The sequence below is a fragment of the Periplaneta americana genome, chromosome 13 (genome assembly GCF_040183065.1).
Source record: "Periplaneta americana isolate PAMFEO1 chromosome 13, P.americana_PAMFEO1_priV1, whole genome shotgun sequence".
Lineage (NCBI taxonomy): Eukaryota > Metazoa > Arthropoda > Insecta > Blattodea > Blattidae > Periplaneta > Periplaneta americana.
The window spans coordinates 81,781,946-81,805,934 of NC_091129.1; the positions used below are offsets into that span (position 1 = coordinate 81,781,946).

Sequence of the window (23,989 nt, forward strand, 5' to 3'; positions counted from 1 at the left end):
TGAGTCAGCTAAATAACTCCTGGATTTGGAAAGGAGAATTTTGAGATGATTAACCGGACTTTTGACTGGATACCGACATCTGAATAAACATCTACATATTTTGGATGTTAATGATGACCCAACTTGTAGAAAATGTAAGATGGAGGTTAAGTCATCACCTAAAATTTTTCTGGGTTGCACAGATTTAAACCAAGTCAGACATCGTTATCTAGGAAAACACATATTGTCTCCTAAGGAATTTCAGGAAATTGAGACCAGGCGTCGCAAGATTGGTATTACATTGCGGTCCTGTGGGTTGATTTCCAGTTTATGAGGTGCACAATGGGCCATTTCTGCCGAAGTGTTAGAGTAGTATACTACAACTTAATTAGAAAAAGAAGACGATGAAAAGAGTACCTTTTCATTGTTGTTTTGTACATCCTATTAACACGAATTCTCAGCAATTAATATAGTTTACATAGGACAATATGATCCACAGGAAATGCTTAGAAGACTCCAGTTGGAGTGTATCGTCACAAATGACGCAGGTATAATCGAATATCACAGGAAATAGAAAATGTTAAAAGTATTTTTTTTTTGTAAAATTGTAACTTTCTCTCTTCCTGTTTTCTTCATGCTTTCGATTTTCTTATTTTCCTTTCCGTATTTTCCTCACTTTATTTCTTCGTTATTCTTTCTTCCGTTCCTCTTTGGTAATTTTTATCTTCTTTCTTCCTTCAGTCCTCTCCGACTATTAACATAACAACTTCGTCATCTCCTCTCAAAAGGTTTTTCATTCATTCATTCATTCATTCTTTTACTCATTCATTCATTCATCCATCAATCCAATCATCCATTCACTCATTCATTCACCCATTCATCATTCATTCATACGTTCATTCACCCATTCATAAATCTACCCATCTATTCATCCACCAACCCATTCATCCATCCAGCCATTCATCTATCCATCGAGTCATCCATTCTCTTACTCATCCATCCATCCATCCATCCATCCATCCGTCCATTCATTCATTCATTCATTCATTCATTCATTCATTCGTCTATCTCAGCGTTGTCAGACAGAGACTAAACGGAGCGGAGCGCTCCACTAGACTGGTTACGTGCTTCGGTGTTTCCACAGACATAAGCAAGTTCAAGCTCCGATCTAGCTCCACAACTGGTTTTGGAGCTTACAACTCTGACACTACTGGTCTATCTATTCATTTACCTATTCATTCATTCATTCATCCATTCACTCATCAATCCATTCATTCATCCTTCCACCCACCCACTCACCCACCCACACACACATACATACATACATACATACATACATTTTTTTCATCATTTCCTTAATTCTTTCTTCGTTTTTCCTTTTTGATAATCTTACTCCTTCATGTTTGTAAGGTCACACTTACCCTCTTTATCTGACATGTTTGTCTCTTTCCTCCTTATTCCAATCTTTCTCTTCTACTCATATCTTTCCTTCTACTCTGCTATCATTTCCTTTAATTCAAGTGGCTCTTGACGTGTAAACCCCAGTTTCTGTCAGTGGCTATGTTTCGCAAAGCCACAAGCTCACTTGTTACAATCCGGGCTTGTGGTCAGTGCGTGGGTTTTGTTGCAGGTGGCGTGGGTGCGGGTGGACACGCAGACCATCCTCTCGATCCATCACAACGTGATCACGCAGAACCCGCGCATCTCGCTGTCCTACAACGACCACCGCTCCTGGTACCTGCACATCAAGAACGTGCACGAAGAGGACCGCGGCTGGTACATGTGCCAAGTCAACACGGACCCCATGCGCAGTCGCCAGGGCTACCTCCAGGTCGTAGGTAACTATACTGTTTATCAGTTTGTTTAGAAATGTTATCAATGAGTACGCAACAAAAAATTCGTGAATCAATGAACACTAAGCACACACAGTACCAAGAAAACGAAAAAGCGAAACAAATGTAAGACTTTTTACATCGTTGGTAATTTTAATAGAAATTACAACGTTTCGAAAATGGCACTATGTTCATTTGAAGATGATTTAATAGACAGCAGACTTTTATGTGGTCAAAAACACATTTTTTTTGGCAAAACATCAAAAAAACTTAATCAAAATTTGACTGAAGTACCTCTTCAGTTATAAAAAAAACTTAACTTGCAGTAATCACCAATAAGAGCCAAATTACATTAATTGCTAGTAGTTTCATTAGATTTGCAGTATACAACAAACTATGCCATTTCAAAATTGTCAAATTTGAATGTATGTTCAATGTTCTCAATAATGTCTTATATTTTGAAAGTGTTCGTTCCAAGTAACAAGACGCTAGCCTTGCATATTTAAAGAGCCGCACGTTATAAATATCACACCGTAAATTCCATTTATAGTTGCACCCCCCCCCCCCAATGTGAAATTTTTCACAGTGTTTTATATAGACTGTTCTTTTTATGATTTGAAATTTGGTTTTTAGCATTTCTACTCTTGAACCTGGTACTGCACCTCTTTGAACGTTTTGCAAAGGACGTTTGGGCATGCTTCTAGTTCTTTTACTGTTTCACATAAAAGCCTAGATTTAAGTATATGAGCACGAAATAATTTTTTGAACAATAATGTTTCAGTAAATCTTGAAGTATTTCAATCGACGATTCTGTCCCACTTATTTACAACAGAAGCAAAATTTTGAAAATGCTTAGCATAATATGTCAGAACAATTAGCCATGTACTTCAGCGTGTTACTAAATGTAAAGAAGGAGGAGGAACTTCGGGATTTTCTGTTTAAATATATCATTTCTTGAAGTCGCTTTAAAGAACACTTTTTTACCATTTGATACTAACCTATCCATGTCGATAACAGGATTCGGTTATTTTCACATATCCTGTGTAGAGCATGAACCACACATGTAACAGTTAAAATTATTGGAGAGCTTACTGAAAGACCTTTCAGTTGCTTTTTCATATATGCGCACATGCTATAATATTCTTTCAAATATGTAAATACGCTCACACTCTTTTAGGAAATGAATTATTTAGTATAATTGTTAATTGAAAATATTACATTTCAGGAAATATGCAGGGAATTTAATCTTTTTTTTTTCATATTTTATATTAATAATTTTGTAGCGTGGAAATTAAAATATATATATATAAACTACGTATGGAAGTGTGAATTTTAGGTACTGATATGTACTTATTTAAGTATAAAAAGTAAGGAAATACGTGTTATGTGAAATAAAATTCAACTTAAATATTCAGGGAAGTATGTACAAAATGTTTAATTAATTCCTGAGTACCTATGCTCGTACAAAAAAAAAGTATTTATGTAAGAATCCGCTCCCGTAATGAAAATGGGATGACAAAGAATTGGAACCTTAGGTAAATCTGCTTGACTGTCCGAAGATAGCCTGGAAATTGCGGAGTACATAGGCAAGGGAAAGAAGATCACGTGGCTCCAAGGACAGAAATTTTACCGGGTCCGGCAGTTTTTTTTTTTTTTTTAATTTCAGCATGCTGTTCTGAAATAGGCCTAATTATAAGGTATAGAAATATCAAAGTAACAAAGGATATAACTTGAACAATGCAATTGGCATATAGTTATGTTTTGTAATGACACATCTTATTAGTGATCCCTTCAGTAGCTTATAGTCTGTTGCAATCTTGCCCTGAAATTGTTCATGACATGTTGATTCTGACGAGTTTGGCAAAACTATAAAACAAAATGAAAACAGCCACAATTAAATGTTGTCTACGGAATGTATGAACGGCAAATACACAGCGGAAATGTGACCGTATGGTGTTCTGTTTCTACTAGAGTCATTATTGGTCCCTACTTTTTTCAAGAAGAAAATGAGAGAGTCATTACAGTGAATAGTGAAAAGCATCGGAAAATGTTACAGACATTATTCAGAGACACACTAAACAGAGATTTGCATTTGGTTTGAACATTCGGGCTACGGACCATACTATAGGTCTCGCAAGCAGGGAATACCGATGGAAAGAATGCGAATGAAAAAATTCGATAAGGAAGAGAGGGCGACAGGAAAGGTCACGAGATAACTTGAATGTTATTCAAGAGTACAGTCGGAAAAGAAATGATATCACTAGAATCAGTCTTGCATTATGATAGTTACATTACGACTTTAGTTTGTTCCATTGCATGTGAATACGTGTCTTGTATCGCACGGTATCATTATTACATTCGTAAACATATGTTGCGCTTTTAATTAACTTCCAATTTTTCTCTTGCTACGTTCTTTATTTCTACAGCAATGTCCTCATTGGTTCGTCTTCTTGGAAGAGACAGTACTTCCATCGCCCCGCATTTGTCGCCCTCTCGGTGTGCCTACATACACACGTCAAAACAGACAGCAACGCCACCATTCCTTAGGCGAGCTATACCAGATACACTGCGGTTGTTGAGAATCTTTTCCTTGGGCGTTTAGTTTCTCGGTTTGGCAATAACAACTGCTCGGCTCGATCCCCAGACCTTAAAACTGCTGATTTTTTTCTGTGGGAACACCTCAAAGAAAGGATGTATCAACTAGTCCACACTGTATCCAGCATCTGAAGAACAGCACACAGGTAGAAGTCCAAGATTTATTTCAAAGTGCCATGAACAATTTCTGGGAAAGATGCCAACAAATCATAAAATTCTGAAGGAATAACTTGAAATGTGTTATTTTCTTTTAATTAAGAATAATAATTAGCCACGAAATCCCGTAAAGGGTAAGGGCCTCCTGACTATGCAGGGTGGCTTGTCAAGCAGTTAGCGGTTAGCCACTCCGGGAATGATGGTCACTTTTGTAATGTAACAGTTTGGGATGCTGTCTGGGTTAACACTGAAGGGTCCACTGCTCACTAGTCACTGTTTGGATTGCAAGTCACTTTGTGATTAGTTTCCATTGTCGTCGGTTTTTCGCTGTTCTTGACCGAATCTTGATCTAACAAGCAAACGTTCTGATGGAGGCAGATAAAAAAGTTAAATTTTTTTCTTCCACCATGTTAATAATGTCAAAAGAAGTGTTTATACAAATTTTAGCCACTCGACCGCAATTACGAGGGCCGTAAAAAAATAAATTCGCTAGGGGCCGCTAACAGAAAAAAAACATATTTTCATTGGACAAATTTATTGGAGCGGACACAGCAATTGTTGAGCTATTTTTCAACATAGTTTCCATCGGAATTGAGACATTTCTCATATCATGGGATCGACAGAGAGAGGTGCAGACGCAGTCAAACCCTGGTTCCGATCTGAGGCGGCTGACTTCTACGACACAAAAATTAGTCCTATGGTATGACAAATGTCTCAATTCCAGTGGGGGATATATTGACAAATAGCGCAACAATTGCTGTATCTGTTTGAATAAATATTTCTATTCAATTATGTTTTTTTTCTATAAACGGCCGCAGGGAAAATCACTTTCTGGACGGCCTCGTAATTGCGGTCGAGTGGCCAAAATTCGTATAAGCACTTCTTTTGACATTATTAACATGGTGGAAGAAAAAAATTTAACTTTTTTATCTGCCCCCATCAGAACGTTTGCTTGTAAGTTCGTCTGCCCACCTTGTCTTCTGTCTTCCAGCGTTGCGTTTGCCAATCCTTGGGTCCCATGTCGTAAGGATGTGTGTCCACCGGTTCTCGTTGAGTCACATCACGTGTCCTGCCCATTTCTTCTTCAGCTTGTCGGCCGTTTCTGCTGCGTCTTTGAGATGTGTTTGTCTCCTTATGTCTTTGTTACGTAGTCTGTGTTTCAGATTTTTTAAAATAGTAATATGTTGATAAATTACCGTACTTTGTTTAAGCCATATCCTATGTTTTTTTGATATTGCTAAACCTTACAGTCACTTTATATCCTATATAGAGTCAATGTTAGATACATAAAAAGAACTTCATGTACATCAAAGTTTGCTCCAACCAGACTTGTATACCAGTTCGCCGGGACAACTCTCTCATAGAAGACCTGATGCCAACACACAACTTAACACGAACTCCAGCGTGTATAAAGTTCCTAGGCGAAGGACTCGAGAAAAACGCGGAAATATTCCCACAGTTTATCCACACACCAGCCATGATCAGCGAGAAATGGAAAGTAGCCAACTACAATCTACGCCACCTCTACACGAGAGGGACAATACATCGTTTTCATCACCGCATCTGCACCAGGAAATGATTTCACCAGGTATCCAGCAACTGTGCGTGTGGAATTTGTGGCTTCCAGTGTTCATCATATCACATATTCTAGTGCACACTAAGAACACTGCCTGTCTCACATTATGCAAAGAACTAAACCTCATACTAATCTGTACACATTGTGTTTAATAAATTATTATTTAATAGTCCCTTTATAACAGCATGATGAAATCTTCCGGAACTACGCTAGACCCAGTACAAATAAAATAAATATAGAAATAGTATAAATAGAATAAATGTTCAATATGTAAAAAGTGAATAGCAAAATAAATCCCCAGTGTACTTGGGTTACCGTATTTGAAAAGTTCATGGCCTGACGTTGAAATAAAACTAGAATTAATTTTAAATAATTTTATTTCCGAACATATTCCTCCTGAGATTAACACTTGGGCCTGGGAACTATCCAAGTACATTGCATACATACTCGCTTTATAATGAGAATTTAGAGATCTGCAAAAAAATTCTTGTGATGATGCGATAAACTAGTACTTCTGATGACTTTTTTTTCAACCAAATAAGTTTTGAGTTTTGAGAAGAGAAAAATTCAGAGGATGCAAAAATTCAAAACTTAATCCGTATGGTTTAACCAACACGAATGCGGATATGTGGGTACATGCATATTTATGATGAAGAGTATGGTGTCAGAAAATCTACTCTTTCTTGAGGAATACTACCAGAAAATCTATTGTTGCTTGAAGATACTCCAATGAAGGTTTCATCGCGATATCTTTATCTTATGTTAGAAATTCAGTTTGTCTCATGTAAGTGGTTACTATATTCAGAATGGATATTATAAACTTTAAAATGATTTTACCACAAATCAGAGCTTGTACATTTCATCTTACTACAAATAAGGTATCTCCTGAATGGTTGAATTTACCGAAAATCAGAGCTTTTACATTTTAACAATGTATACCATTAGAGGAGAAAAATTCTCTCCGATGCCGGGGATCAAACCCGGGTCCTTGGTTCTACGTACCAAGCGCTCTAACTACCGACCTACGCCGAAATTTAATCCACAGCACCGGATCGAATTCCCCTCCTCTAGTGTTTTTCCCTTTGTGGCCATACTCCATGTTCGACATATGTGTTGACATGTTATATTAAGTCCACTGTCATTATACTAGCAGCGCACTCAACTGAGTGACTTGGTGGCTGGGATTCCACAATATATACACTATTGGGCGAATATTCTACGTAAAGATTTATTTTTGGCCCTGTAGAATTTATATTATGGTAACAATTGATATCCCGGCCACCAAGTCTCTAGTTGAGTGAGCTCCTTGTATAATATAATGGCAGTTGACTTAATATAACATGTCAACATACAGTATAATTATGTCGAACATGGAGTAAGGCCACAACAGGAAAACACTAGAGGAGGAGGAGGATTCGATCCGGTGCTGTGAATTGAACTTCGGCATAGCTAGTGGTTAGAGAACAAGGATCCGGGTTCTATCCCCGGCGCCGGAGCGAATTTTTCTCCTTTTTCTCCCCTAATATCAATTGTTACCATAACAGATAAATTCTGTATAACCAAAAAATTAATCTTTTCGTAGTTTTACATTTTAACTTACTAGAAATAAGATATCTCCTGAATGACTAAACCTAGACTAATAAAAATTTTCACACATATTCACAACAGATTTGTGCATTAAATGTTGCATTCATGTACACATAACATTATTATTAAGTAACCTGTGATTTTTTTATGTAAAGCACTGAAGTTTATATGCAAAATAATCAAATGTTTAAATTATTTTTAACTAATTAAATATGATGATCAGAAAAAATCCACCATATTATTACGAGGAGACCTAGCTTCATTTTACAGTTTCAAGAAATTGATTAACTATATGTGAGACCCAGATAAATGTTTATTAAAATAGACATTATATATAAATAAAAAATACAAATATTTCTGAATACAATTTTCTGCATACAAAATTAAAAAGTGTACACGTATGTATTTCAGCGTTGTATAACTGGTGTAAAATTTTCGAGAAGGCAACGAAAATTGTAGGAATTAGAAAAACCCAATAGCGCGTAGCCTTAATTATCTATTCCTTGTACACTCCTATATGTCTTGAACTTTAGAAAGAACATCCTCTGCGGCCTTTCGCAAATGAGTAGCTATTATATTACGCACTGTTTCTTGTTAAATTCCGTATACATGCATCCCCGAAATGTAAAAAGGACCTTCCACAATTTTAATGTCTAATTCCCTTTCCCCCCCTTATGATGATTTAGACAGCATTCTGTAGCACAAGAAACAGTTTCTCTAAACATGTGTTTCCTTTATTTTTTCAGTGCCACCCAGTATTGTGGACAGAGATACAAGCACAGATATGGTTGTGAGGGAGTCAACCAACGTCACTTTGACGTGTAAAGCCACTGGATATCCAGAGCCCTATGTAATGTGGCGGAGAGAAGATGGGGAGGACATTCTCTACAATGGGGAAACTGGTAAGTACACTGTACGAAATTAAACAACCAACTTCATTAAAAGAAGGAACAGAGATGTATATTAATCTACATATCAGAGGAGTTCTCTTCCGCTGCTGCTGAGAGAGTAAAAAAGAAGTTGACAAGGTTTCGCAAGTTGGATATAATTCCGTCCTTCAAGTAAAAAGAAAAACGCGTGGTGAAAAGCAGGTAGTCTACATAAGTTAGTTAAAGTTACTTCAAAAGAAAGCGAAGTAGGTCTATTATCAATGAAATAACTGAAAGCGTAAGAGGGGTTACAGGAAAATAATATGTAAAGTGTGTATGTATGTATGTATGTATGTATGTATGTATGTGTTTGTGTGTATGTATGTATGTATGAATGTATGTATGTATGTAAGTATGTATGAATGTATGAAAAATTAAATTAAATTATGATTTATTTAACGACGCTCGCAACTGCAGAAGCTATATCAGCGTCGCCGGTGTGCCGGAATTTTTGTCCCGAAGGAGTTCTTTTACATGCCACTAAATCTAATGACATGAGCCTGTCGCATTTAAGCACACTTAACTGCCATCGACCTGGGCAGGGATCGAAACCGCAACCTCGGGCACAGAAGGCCAGCGCTATACCAACTGTGCCACAGAGAACGGCTGTATGTATGTATGTATGTATGTATGTATGTATGTATGTATGTATGTATGTACAAATTAACATTGAAAACATGAATAAAGACACCTGAGAGACAATAAGAATAATTAAAATACATGGAATGCAAAGTGGACGACAATAGTAGGATATACAGTTTCTATCAGAAGTTTACCCCTTCGAAAGAGATGTTTCACTCCTTTCCTTATACTTATGTATTATGTAATCCCCAGATGTTTCAAAAGGGACCAAATTCCTGTGAAAAATAAAGCTTTTTACTGCAAATTCAATCTCTCTATCTTTCAAACTGTGGATTATATAACCATTTGTCTGTTATGAAAACTTACTGATAAATTACAGTTTTTTGTAGGAAAAAAATTAATTACTTCAGAATGGATGTATTTAGATCAATGGCTTTTCGGATAAAGTTAGATATTATCACAGTCTAATATATACAGTCACGAAGCTTAAGTTGTTGAGGGTACTAGGAACAATAGACTGTGCCGGTACTACTTCGCATTGTCTGTGATGAGGCGATAGTAGCGATCCTAGTGGTTAGCAACTATCTATGGATGCATACGTATTGTATATACTAGACAGTTATATTATCTCAAGTCATTCTTCCACATCCCAATAATCTGCCACTTCACGTCCACATTCCTGAATTTCGACAAATTTTCACTTTTTTTCAAGAAAGAAATCTAACCTTTCCACACTTGTAGCAAATTCCACTCAACTGTTCACTAAAATGTAAAGCTTAAGCTGATTGAACAGTATTAAGAACTCCCTATGTTATGATGTAAGTGGTAGTGGCTATCCCGGATCAATTTCCTGCGAATTTCAAACTCAAGACAATTTTATAAAATGACAATTTTTCCTAAAGAAAAAAATCTGGATTTTAATGCGTGAACGAGGTGTCACAATTTGTTTAAATGAAAAGTAATATTTGCACAAAAAGCCTTTCAGATATTTCTAAGTCTATTCGAAAATTCATTGGTCTAAGTACATTCATTTTGGAGTAATTAATTTTTCTGCTACTAAAAATGTAATTTTTCAATAAGTTTTCATAGCAGAAAAAGTGTTATATAATCCGTAGTTTGAAAGACAGAGAGATTGGGTTTGCAGCAAATAACTTATTTTTTCACAGACATTGGGTGCCTATTTAAACATCAAGGGGTTTCATATAAATATAATGACAGGAGTGAAACATCACTTTTGAAGGAGTGTCCTTAAACCTTTGGTAGAAATTGTATTTGTATTAAAATGAACATAGTTTAAAAACAATACGGAATGAACTCTCGTGTAGAAAATTAAAGAAAATAATTAACGGAAGATAGACACATAGAGGTTTGGTTGTTTCATTCTTTGATGTGTACTAGACAAAATTGAGTCTCTGGAGTAAGTAGGGCTATAGTTGAGTTTGTTGATCAGAAACTACTTTTGGGCGTAAGTTTTATTCCCACTTTGGCAGATTACCTGGTTGGGCTTTTACCGAGATAACCGCCTTTACAAAGCGAATGTCAGGTAATCCCAACGCGTATCCTCTATCTCTCTGTAATACACAGAGGAAATTATCACCAGCTTTAACGAAAGAACTCACCTTTCCAGGCTGTACTGGGGTCTGATTTTCTTCCCGAAATTTCTACCAACTGTAATATGAAAGTGAGAAATCTGAAACTCAATTCATTAAAATATCATCTCGGTCTCACTAATCAATTGATGCTAGTTGCTACAATGTCATTAAATGGTCATTAAATATCCGATTTTAAAATATGGAACAGAATGTAACGCGGTAACCTCGAAATTAAATCTATAATTGACAGAATATTTACACATAGTTTGATTAATAGTATATTTAGTTTCTTTTTTGTATTTTTGCAATATCGTATTAATATTAAAATATGCACGGGTTAATTCAACCATGGATAAAGTACAGGAATAAATAATTTTTATTAATTAAGAGCGGTTTTACACACATTATTTTGTTATTGCCTACGTACACCATAAGTAATATTCTTTCTTTCTTTCTTTCCTTCATTCTTTCTTTCTCTGTTTAATCTCCCGTTTTTTTCCGACTTACACACCACTGCAGATAGTTGAGGGAGATTATTTAGGTCGTACATTACACAACTCATAAATGCAGATCTCCCTGGACATGGGATCGGCATGACACAGGACCACCGCAGAGACATCACAGTACAATCACAATATAATGGACAAACACCTAGTCCCGTGGACGGAAGATAAAACCAAAAGTAATACAAAATAATTAATTAGGATTTTTGCAGTGTCTTGGCTCGGCGAGAGAACAGCAGAAATAATTTCCATATAAACTGAACTAACGCCACCGAAAATGTTTTTTATTGTCGTGCTTCTATTAGAGATTGCTAAAAATTTTTAAGTTCAAGAAAGACAACTCCATATCATTTGAGCTGATAACATTGGACTTTTTCAGCTTCGTGTCTCAATGGTGTGATAAAGATTTGTTTTTTACTAATAGTGGGTACCGGTACTTGACTGTTCGTCATTTACCAGTATGAAGTCAGTAGTAAGATAAATATACTGGTAGAATCGGTGCCCATGGTATGCCATAGTAGGTTGGCCTACGCTGCACCCGCGATGAGATGAGATGAGATGAGATGAGATGAGATGAGATGAGATGAGATGAGATGAGATGAGATGAGATGAGATGAGATGAGATGAGATGAGATGAGATGAGGTGAGGTGAGGTGAGGTGAGGTGAGGTGAGGTGAGGTGAGGTGAGGTGAGGTGAGGTGAGGTGAGGTGAGGTGAGGTGAGGTGAGGTGAGGTGATGGAGATTTGTTGGGATGCCTCAGGGAAACCGGAGCTCTGGCAGAAAACCCGTTTGTCAACTTTACCACTGGCTTGCCCAACGCAAGTCATAAATCAGGAGTACGACTGGGGTCGAATCCGAGTCCACAGGATTAAGAATCCAGCGCTCTAGCCACTGGACCGTTGAGGTGGCTCGATAGAGAAAAATAAATTGCATATTGTATGTTCTAAAATGATAGGATTTTTGCACTTTCGTGCTTCAATGATACATTAAAGAAAAATAAATTCCGTAATATTTGAATTAAAATCATTAACTTCAAGATTGGCCTATATTATTTGAACAAATAATGTTAATTTTTATTATTGTCGTGTCTCAATGAGAGTTCAATAAGGGTTGACATAATTAAATGAAATGAAATATGAATTGAACATGCAGTTTTCCTATGTATTGTCTCAATGCAAGGTCGATACACAAGTTTGTACACTCAAGAGTACTAAAAACTGTGTTTTATAATTTTATTTAAAAAAAAGATGTTTGTTCTTGTCGGATATTATTGTGAAAAAATTATGCAAATATTATTTTTACATTATTACTGATGAACGTTTTGAGCTCAAATGAGCCATCTTCAGATTAATTTGTATAATAATCCTACTCAGTACACTTATAAACACATTTATACGAATACCATATAGTTATTAAGGTGCTCACAACAGATAATAGACGACATGATACAAATTAAACCAGTACTATTGTTAATCTCGCTTTAATTATGTTGCTTATAAATAGGCTACATTACACTTTTCTTAATGTGAAAAGGTTTTAACTTATAAATTTAAAATTGTTTGTTATTTGCGTGCTATACACGATCTTCCATTTGAGTCTACTTATGAAATAGGTGATTATGTACTTTACAGAAGTATTTACAAATCACTAGCCATAGAAGTATATCCAAAGAAATTAGTACATTCGTTATGATTGCATTCAATAAGTATAATGTGTAACATACAGTAGTTCACATCGAAACAAGAAGCATTTAAATACTTTTTTTGTTAATTAACCTATGAACTTGCTTCAGATGATACTTGAACGTACAAACTTCTTGTACCTAGCATTTACATATGCATAATATTAATCACAAATAATGTATCTGGTTTAAACAGGTTTTAACTTAGAATGTTTTAATTTGTTTTATTAATGGACGTATGCACATGTAAATTGTTCCCACATAGTACTTACTTTATACTTCTGATGTCTTGTATACACATTTGCCTGTCAACCAATTTATAAATTTATTCAATAGGATTATTATACAAATTGATCTGAAGATGGTACATTTGAGCTAAAAACGTTATCAGTAAAAAATTAAAAAAATAACATTTGTGTAATTTTGTCACAGTTGTATCAGATAAGCATAGACGGCTTTTTTTTTAAATAAAATTATATACCACGGTTGCGGCTTATCGGAAATCAAAAATTGTTTCAAAACTTAAAAACTGTGTATTTTTAGAGGGTCGTTCGTAATTAAAAATCGACAGTAGTCTAGAAGTTCAGGAGAAATACAGTTCATAAAATTTGAGCTAAAAATACTGGACTTTTGAATGTGATGTCTCACAAGCAAACGTTCTGAAGAGGGCAGATAAAAAAGTAATTTTTTTCTTTCACCATATTAATATTGTCAAAAGAAGTGCGTGCCCAAATTTTGGCCACTCGACAGCAATTACGAGGGCCGTAAAATAATTTTCCAGGGGCCGTTAACAGAAAGAAAACACAATTTGTTTGAAAAAAGTTATTGGAACAGACACAGAAATTGTCGAGCTATTTTTCAACATTTTTCCCACCGGAACTGAAACATTTGTCATATCATGGGATCGACAGAGAGGTGCAGACGGCTGTCAAACGCTGGTTCCGATCTCAGGCGGCTGACTTCTAAAACACAAGGATATAAAAATTGATCCCATGTGTCAATTACAGTGGGGGATATGTTGACAAATTGCACAACAATTGCTGTATCTGTTTTAATAAATCTTTCCATGCAATTGTGCTTTTTTTTCTGTAAATGGCTTCATGTATTGTGGGTCCCTAACACCACAGCATGGCGCGTCCTCAGGTTGCGGATAGAAGAGACGGCCTCCAGATATGGAGGGTAGCTGCGAATATATTGAATAAGCAGTCGTGGACAGCCGATAACGGGTGGTCCTCCAGCTTGGGGGTTGGGCGAAGGGCTAACAACCCATCAACGTAAAAAACAGCTTGTTACGAAACCTAACAGTATGTTAGTTGGGAGGCCGGAGGGAAAAAGACCTTTGGGGAGGCCGAGACGTAGGTGGGAAGATAATATTAAAATGAATCTGAGGGAGGTGGGATATGATGGTAGAGACTGGATTAATGTTGCTCAGGATAGGGACCAATGGCGGGCTTATGTGAGAGCGGCAATGAACCTCCGGGTTCCTTAAAAGCCAGTAAGTAAGTAAGTAAGTAAGTAAGTAAGTAAGTAAGTAAGTAAGTAAGTAAGTAAGTAAGTAAGTAAGTAAATAAGTAAGTAAGTAAGTAAATGGCTTCATGGAAAATCACTTTCTGGACGGCCTCGTAATTGTGATCGAGTGGCCAAAATTTATATGTGTTTCTTTTGACATTATTAACATGGTGGAAGAAAAAACATTAACTTTTTAATCTGCCTCCATCATAATGTTTGCTTTTCAGTGAGAGGTCAATATCAGTGGTTAAGGCCAGAAGAAACTAAATGAGTTATAAGTACTGGACTCTTACTATACATATATAAAAATAGGAGATATGTCTAAATATGCATAAAGATTATATTGCGTACTTCATTCTTCTTTATTTTTTTCATTTATCTCACTAAAACGTGTTTATAAATCACTTAAAACTTTAAATATGCGACTATTATTTAGTTATTCCTTGTCCTCAGACAGTACTGCGTGTGACTTGTGCTGTGCTCTTCAGCTAAGCTTAAATAAATCTCGAAATATCTCGTCTATGGAAGCAGTTCCCAGGCGCTATAATGCAGGAGAAGCTCTTTACGGCAGCTTAAAAAAAGACAGTTTTAATATCGGCAACGCGGAGGGATGACTTTGAAAAGACACGTGCCATAAGGGTCGACCCAGATAGTAATCCGGAAAAAGCAGAGTGTAGTTATTTGCGAAATTCTACCGAAGCGACGTTGCCGCACCTCTAAAGAAGGAAAGAGGGCGTAAAGTTAGCTTACATCAACCATAACATAAAATACAAACGTTTCTATAAAAGTAAATTGAGACCCTCTATGTCAATTTCAACGTCACAGATCAGAGATCAAGGGAAGAACAGCCATGAAACGCTGTCTATAGACCCATTATGGGTGGTTTTACTAGGTGACGTGTTCCAGATCCTTGCAGTGAAAGAAGAAAACTATCATTTATGATCTTCAATTTCCAGGAAGTTTACAGTATTTTTAGTAGCCTATGTCTTCCAATAACGGCGCACAATGTACCCAAACAATTGCTCTATTTACTTCTCTTTGAGACGTTTGAATAAAAGTGGTTCATGAAAAGTATCATGACTGTATACTGTCTTTGATTGATACAAAGTATCACTAGAATTAAATCTGAATCTATCTATAAATATAGGTTATATTAAATTAAAAATAATACCAATAATTTGGAATTACTAGTGTCAATAAATGATTTCAAACTTAATTTCATCTCAGTGATTCGAAGATAATGGTTTTTTCCCCTTACTGAAAATAAAACAGAACATATTTTATTTTCTTTAAGTAAACTTGAAAAAAACTGATTTAATTTATTTACATTGTGTAAACACAAATTTACATTTTCTAAATATATATAAAAGTAGGGCCTACACATAAAAACAAAATAAGATATATTATAACAACACAAATAGAATAAAATAATAATGCATAAGTATGTATTTTAATACTATTTAATAAATTTGAGAGCCGAATAGGCAGTGTTTGTGTTCGGTCGTAGTTAATAAATGATTTTAATCAACGAAAAATTTATAAATAAACTAAAAACTAAAATAAAGTAAGAGCTACAGTGAAATCAGGTGCAATATTTAGGAATAATTCGATGGTGTTTGGATAAAGAGAGATAAGTGGTAAAAATAAATTCTGAGATAAATAAAAATGAAACTTCTAACCCTTATTGCAAATAATTTTGTACACAATGAAACACATTAAAATCTATTTTTCTTTTATTTATTTATTTGTTTATTTATTTATTCATTTATTGATTTATTCATTTATTCATTCATTCATTCATTCATTCATTCATTCATTCATTCATTCATTCATTAATTCATTCATCTATTTTCACAGCCACTTGTAGAATTTAACTTGTATTTTCAGCTGGAGAACAAAACTAAATTTCCACTAAAAATTACAACCCCTTTATCCGAACAGTATCGAATTTTTTATTATAAAGTGACATGGGTTTCACATATTGATTGTGCATGAATCATACCGTCAAGAATTATAGTCTATATATTTTGAAGTGTTTCAAAAATCTCATACCAAAAAAGTGTCTTAAAAATGTCTCTTTGTAAAATCAATACTTTTGAGACAGCACTGCTATTATCAAGTAAAGCATATAGGCCTACATGCTATGACAAGAGAAAAAAAATTAATGTCTTTCCAAAATTTAACTAATTCTCCTTATGACGCTCATTTCTAAGTCACTATTTAAATATGAAAAAGGTTAACAGTAATAGAACTAATCAATATGTTTATAATATTATTAACACTACAAAAGGGCTATAAGATTTCAAGATTAAATTCACATTCATAAAATCTCACTAGATAAAATTATCATTAGGTTAATTTTTACGTCAGACTAATAAAGTCAAAGAGTTATCTCAATTCGATGGCCATTTTATTATTTAATGAATTGCCTCAAAAATGTTCAATTTCAATTTTAATTTTTTCAAGAATTTGTTATACAAATTACTTCTTGATTATACATTTTATAATATTAAGAAATATCTTGATACGGGTGTAAATATTTTAATTAATTTATATTATTCTCTTTGTATGTACATTTTTCTTCTATATTCTCTGTTGTTTAATTCCTTTATTACACACCATATTATATTTTATTGCATTTTGACAATGCCTATAGCACATTTTCATGCTCAAGACAATATTGACTTATAATTCCTAAGGATTTTCGGAAATATTATCTCGTTCCACTCTCAGGATCGTATTGCTCCAGACCTGAGAATAATTATAGATGCAACTGTACATAAACATTATTTCTCCCTCGGTGTTATTTTGCGATCAGTTTTAATGAAGTATGATATCTTCGCGATATAATTAGCCAATGTTTCTATTATTAAATTAAACATTTTATTCTTATGTCTGTCTTTACGGATACATGTAACGCAGAATTTAATATTGTCAAGATAAGCAATTCTGTACCCCTTAATGGCAGTAGTAACTGAGAAGGTAAGATTGTGATAAAGCAGCTCTGTGTTTTCGTACTCATATTTAATACAGTTCTGGTATATATATTTATAGCATCATATTTAAAGATACTTAAAATACTCCCCAATCATCTGATATATAAATCACAAATTCATAACATCCATTTCCCAAGCAATTTTGTAATAATATACTTCGCAATTCATACACAACATAAATCGCCATATTGTAAACAGTTAACCTCAAATATCACTCAACACTTTGGTCACTACTCCCGACCTTTTCTTTTAACTTGAGCAATTCTTAACTCATAAGTTGACTAATTTTAAGGCTTTTTGTTATTTGTAAAGTTGAAATATTTAATTGATACACAAGTAGGCTTAATTGTAACACCTAATATAGAATGTGTTTACATAGTTTAAGAAGGACTAGGCTAATTCATTAATAGCACATTCCAATATAAATACTATTGTTGGTTAAGAAATTGCGTGTGTTAAATAACATAAATAGTGAAGTTGCATCAAGACTGAAATATAAGTGCAGTGAAGTGACGTATCGTGTAGATTAACATCGACAAGTGTGGTACCGGTATAGTGAAGTGATAAAGTGCAGTGCTAACAATAAATGTGTAATACTAGGAAGTGTGAAGTGTAGGCCTAATTGTTTTCGTGATTTATTGTGCCAGTGACATGAGTACTAAGGCGTGTGACTTGAGTGGAAACTGTGGTGCTTGTCGTAGGAAAGTTAGACAGGGATTATTTTGTGACAGTTGTAGAATGTGGTTTCATTACGGATGTAGTAACACTACTAGTGATGAGGTTAGTCTATGCGATAACTGGTCATGTGAACTCTGTCACTATAAAACATTAGTTGTGAAACAGGAGGAAACCATCGCCAACCTACGATATGAGCTGGAACTTTTCAAAATTCAGTTGGGAAGTAGAAATGTTGCTTCAACTTTTAATTCAGATTTGCTTGATTTTAAGGTTGTATCCAGACGAAATCGTAGGAGGAGAAGGTTCTCTGCTGAGGATGTTAGTGAAATAAAGTTGACCAACAGATTCAATGTTTTAGAAACAATGGAAGTTGATCAACCATCCCTAAATCCTCAACAACAGGCTTCTGCTGAAGATACTTACTTACTTACTTACAAATGGCTTTTTTAAGGAACCCGAAGGTTCATTGCCGCCCTCACATAAGCCCGCCATCGGTCCCTATCCTGTGCAAGATTAAGCCAGTCTCTATCATCATACCCCACCTCCCTCAAATCCATTTTAATATTATCCTCCCATCTACGTCTCGGCCTCCCTAAAGGTCTTTTTCCCTCCGGTCTCCCAACTAACACTCTATATGCATTTCTGGATTCGCCCATACGTGCTACATGCCCTGCCCATCTCAAACGTCTGGATTTCAAGTTCCTAATTATGTCAGGTGAAGAATACAATGCGTGCAGTTCTGTGTTGTGTAACTTTCTCCATTCTCCTGTAACTTCATCCCGCTTAGCCCCAAATATTTTCCTAAGCACCTTATTCTCAAACACCCTTAACCTATGTTCCTCTCTCAGAGTGAGAGTCCAAGTTTCACAGCCATATAGAAGAACCGGTAATATAACTGTTTTATAAATTCTAACTTTCAGATTTTTGGACAGCAGACTGGATGATAAAAGCTTCTCAACCGAATAATAACACGCATTTCCCATATTTATTCTGCGTTTAATTTCCTCCCGAGTGTCATTTATATTTGTTACTGTTGCTCCAAGATATTTGAATTTTTCCACCTCTTCGAAAGATAAATCTCCAATATTTATATTTCCATTTCGTACAATATTCCCGTCACGAGACATAATCATATACTTTGTCTTTTCGGGATTTACTTCCAAACCGATCGCTTTACTTGCTTCAAGTAAAATTTCCGTGTTTTCCCTAACCGTTTGTGTATTTTCTCCTAACATATTCACGTCATCTGCATAGACAAGAAGCTGATGTAGCCCGTTCAATTCCAAACCCTGCCTGTTATCCTGAACTTTCCTAATGGCATATTCTAAAGCGAAGTTAAAAAGTAAAGGTGATAGTGCATCTCCCTGCTTTAGCCCGCAGTGAATTGCAAAAAGGATCAGATAGAAACTGACCTATACGGACTCTGCTGTATGTTTCACTGAGACACATTTTAATTAATCGAACTAGTTTCTTGGGAATACCAAATTCAATAAGAATATCATATAATACTTCCCTCTTAACCGAGTCATATGCCTTTTTGAAATCTATGAATAACTGATGTACTGTACCCTTATACTCCCATTTTTTCTCCATTATCTGCCGAATACAAAAAATCTGATCAATAGTCGATCTATTACGCCGAAAACCGCACTGATGATCCCCAATAATTTCATCTACGTACGGAGTTAATCTCCTCAAAAGAATATTGGACAAAATTTTGTACGACGTCAACAAAAGTGATATTCCTCGAAAGTTACCACAGTTGGTTTTGTCCCCCTTTTTAAAAATAGGTACAATTATGGACTCCTTCCATTGTTCTGGTACAATTTCCTTTTCCCAAATAGCAAGTACAAGTTTATAAATTTCGCTATATAATGCACTTCCACCCTCTTGTATTAATTCTGCTGGAATTTGATCGATACCTGGAGACTTGTACTTTTTCAGATTTTCTATCGCAATTTCGACTTCTGAAAGGGTGGGTTCGGGTATAAATGGCTCAGCAGTTTGTATTTCAATATCGTCCCGATCATTTCTATTTGGCCTATGTACATTTAGTAGTTGCGCAAAATAGTTTTTCCATCTGTTTAGGATTGATGGAGAGTCTGCAAGCAAGTCACCATTCTCATCCTTGATCACGTTTACCCTTGACTGATATCCGTTCTTAAATTCCTTTATACCCTTATATAAATCTCGAATGTTTTTATTCTTACTATTTGTTTCTACCTCATTCAGTTTTTCCTTCAAGTAACCTCTCTTTTTATTCCTAAGTGTACGACTTGCTTCCCGTCTTTCATTGAAATAATTATCTCTCTTCTCCTCAACTGGATCCTGTAAGAATTTCAATTTTGCCTGTTTCCTTCTTTCTACTACCATGCAACAATCTTCATCAAACCACGGTTTCTTTTTCTTAGTTTCATAATAACCTATGCTCTGCTCAGCTGCAATTTTGATACTATCTCTGATATTTTCCCACACGCTATTAACATCTAATTCTTTCTCAACTTCGTCGGAACTTTCTAAAGTGGCAAACCTATTCGAAATTTCGACCTGATAATTTTGCTTAGCTTCCTCGTCCTTTAATTTCAAAATATTGAATTTAGTAATATTAACTTGTTGCTCTACTCGCTTGGCTACTGATAATCTTTCTCTTAATTCTCCAATCACCAAATAATGGTCAGAATTACAGTCTGCACCCCTGAAAGTTCGAATATCTACTATACTAGTATGTCTCCGTTTATCTATCAAGATGTGATCTATTTGGTTGTGTGTCAATCCATCTGGAGAAGTCCAAGTATATTTATGTATATCCTTATGGGGGAATGTTGTACTTTTGACAATTAAATTTTTCGATGTGGCAAAGTTGACTAATCTAACTCCATTGTCACTACTAATTGCGTGTAGGCTCTCTTTTCCAATAGTTGGTCTAAAAATATCCTCCCGTCCTACTTTAGCGTTGAAATCCCCCAATAAAATTTTCATGTGATACCTAGGGAACTGATCAAAAGTATGTTCCAATTCCTCATAGAAGCTATCCTTTATATAGTCGTCTTTCTCTTCTGTAGGGGCGTGAGCATTTATAACTATGATGTCGCACCATCTACCCTTAAGTACTAAATATGATAACCTGTCACTGATAAATTCGACCTTTTTTACTGCTGATTTTATTCTTTTATGTACAAAGAATCCTGTTCCTAATTGGTGATTATTGTTTCCGTCCCCATAATACAACAAGTAATCTCCTATTTGTGATATGCCATTCCCATCTAACCTAACCTCTTGTACTCCCACAAAGTCTATTCTATATCTAGCTAGTTCTTTTGCTACTAATGTTACCCCTCCTGTTCTATAAAGACTAGTTACGTTCCAAGTGCCAAATCTCAAAACCTTATTCCTTTGCTGTGGTCGTGCCAGAGAATCAGTCCTATTCCGAGGCTTACTGTAGGAATTCGTAACAAGCTGTTTTTTACGGTGATGGGTTGTTAGCCCTTCGCCCAACCCCCAAGCTGGAGGACCACCCCTTATCGGCTGTCCACGACTGCTTATTCAATATATTCGCAGCTACCCTCCATATCTGGAGGCCGTCTCCTCTATCCGCAACCTGAGGACGCGCCATGCCGTGGTGATAGGGACCCACCATACATCTGCTGAAGATAATGGTACAAAAAGTAAAGTATTTTTACTGGGGAGCAGTCACGGGAGGGGAATAGCAAACCTGTTGAAAGAGGAATTAGGGACTGACTATGAGATTTGTAGCATAGTAAAACCTAGTGCTGGACTTACTCATGTTACAGAAGATCTGGTAAAACTATCTTCTGGTTTTACCAAGAGGGATCATATTGTAATAGTGGGTGGGCCAGGGAACAGCCTGGATAGAGATGTTAGTTACTCTGTTGAGAGAGATCTAGAGAACATAAGTAAGGACAGCAGCCACACAAATGTGGAGGTAGTGGAGCTTTTTGACAGGTATGACAAGCCGTGGCTTCATAGCAGGGTGAGGAGTATGAATGCACGACTTGGACGTGCCTTGATCAGACCCAATGCCTCTCATATTGATGTGATAGAGGTATGTAGCATGGCCTACACTTGAATTCTAGAGGCAAGAAGAAGCTTTCCCATCTGATCGCTAATAGAATAAAGGGTAGGATTCCAGTGATTACCAATATAATTCCTGCTGTTCATCATAGGGCATCTCTTTTTTTATGGTAAAATATAAATTAGAAAAAGAAAGTAGGCCTACAGGTAATCAGAACAGTGAAGTAAATACAAATCATAAATTTTGTGGAGTTAATTCAAATTCAAAAACAAAAGATACCGGAAGTCAGTTTAGTTTATTTCATCAAAACATACAAAGCCTTAGAAACAAGTCACCAAAGTTATTAACATTCTTAGAAATAGAACAAATAAACCCATATATAATATGCGTCACTGTACATCATATGAAACAACAGGAATTATCGGCACTTTCACTGGAAGGATACAAACTAGGAGATAGCTATTGTAGACAGAATCTACAGAAAGGAGGTGTGTGCATATTTGTTCGAAACGATATAAATTTTAAAAATATCAGCCTTTCAAAATTTAGCAGAGAAAAAGATTTAGAGCTGTGTGCGGTAGAATTAGAATTAAAATCTGGTAATCTTATAGTTATAGGTATATACAGGTCGCCCTCTGGAGATTTCAAACATTTTCTTCATCTACTAGAAAATACATTACAACACATACATGAAAAAAACAAGAATACATATTTTGCGGGGACTTAAATATTGACTATCTCACTGAGAACACTAAAAAAGAAGAATTTAACACATTATTAGCAACCTTCAATTTAATACATACAGTCAATTTTCCAACTAAAATACAAAAAGGATCGATTTCTGCAATTGATAATATAATTATAAGGAGAGATAGATTAGATAGTTACCGCACAATTCCCATTATAAATGGTCTTTCAGACCACGATGCTCAGCTAATAAGAAGAAATGATAGCATTCCTGCATCAAAACACCCGAATAAATTTAGGTTAAGGGTCATAAATGAAGAATCTTTAAGGGACTTCGAAGCTAAACTAAAAAATGAAACATGGGAATCAGTATATGAAAATGGTGATATGAATAGTAAATTCAATGTGTTTCATAATACATTCTTAAATATCTTTGAATCCAGTTTTCCTGTAAAGTACAAAAATTCTCAAACATCTAAAAACAATTGGATTACACAAGGCATAAAAATCTCTTGTAAAACTAAGAGGTCTCTCTATATTCAAAGTAGAAATAGTAATGACCCCAAATTAATAGCTCACTTTAAAAAGTACTCTAAAATATTACACAAAGTAATCTTAAAAGCCAAAGAACTTTACTATAACGGAATTATTCTGAACTCGAATAATAAAATCAAAACAACTTGGAACATAATAAAAAAAAGAAAGTGGAAAGTGTAGAAGTAAAGAACAAGGTTACACTCTTGTAACAGATAATAGAAAAACATCAGATGCAACAGAAGTTGCGAACATATTCAACAATCATTTTCTCTCAATAACTGATAACCTAAACATCCCACAGAATAATAATAATAATAATAATGATAATAATAATTATAATAATAATAATAATAATGCCATCGATTGTTTGAAAATATCTATTCCTGTAACTTTCCCAAATATTCACATTTTTCCAACAAATTCACGAGAAATAATTACAATTCTAAAGCAATTAAAGTCTAAAAATTCCTCGGGATATGATGAAATTACTAGTAAAATATTAAAAGCCAGTTCACAAATAATAGCCAAGCCCCTGT

General features: G+C 35.2%; 1 protein-coding gene across 1 annotated transcript in view; it reads left to right on the top strand.

Moving 5' to 3' along the window:
• The window catches only part of LOC138711635 (cell adhesion molecule DSCAML1-like), a 719,252-nt gene that overhangs the window by 554,360 nt on the left and 140,903 nt on the right, over positions 1-23,989 (top strand). Inside the window, exons 5-7 of the mRNA XM_069842766.1 lie at positions 1,610-1,817; positions 5,890-6,150; positions 8,472-8,627. Of these exons, the coding sequence (XP_069698867.1) occupies positions 1,610-1,817; positions 5,890-6,150; positions 8,472-8,627 (625 nt within the window). The remainder of the gene's footprint in view (positions 1-1,609; positions 1,818-5,889; positions 6,151-8,471; positions 8,628-23,989) is intronic.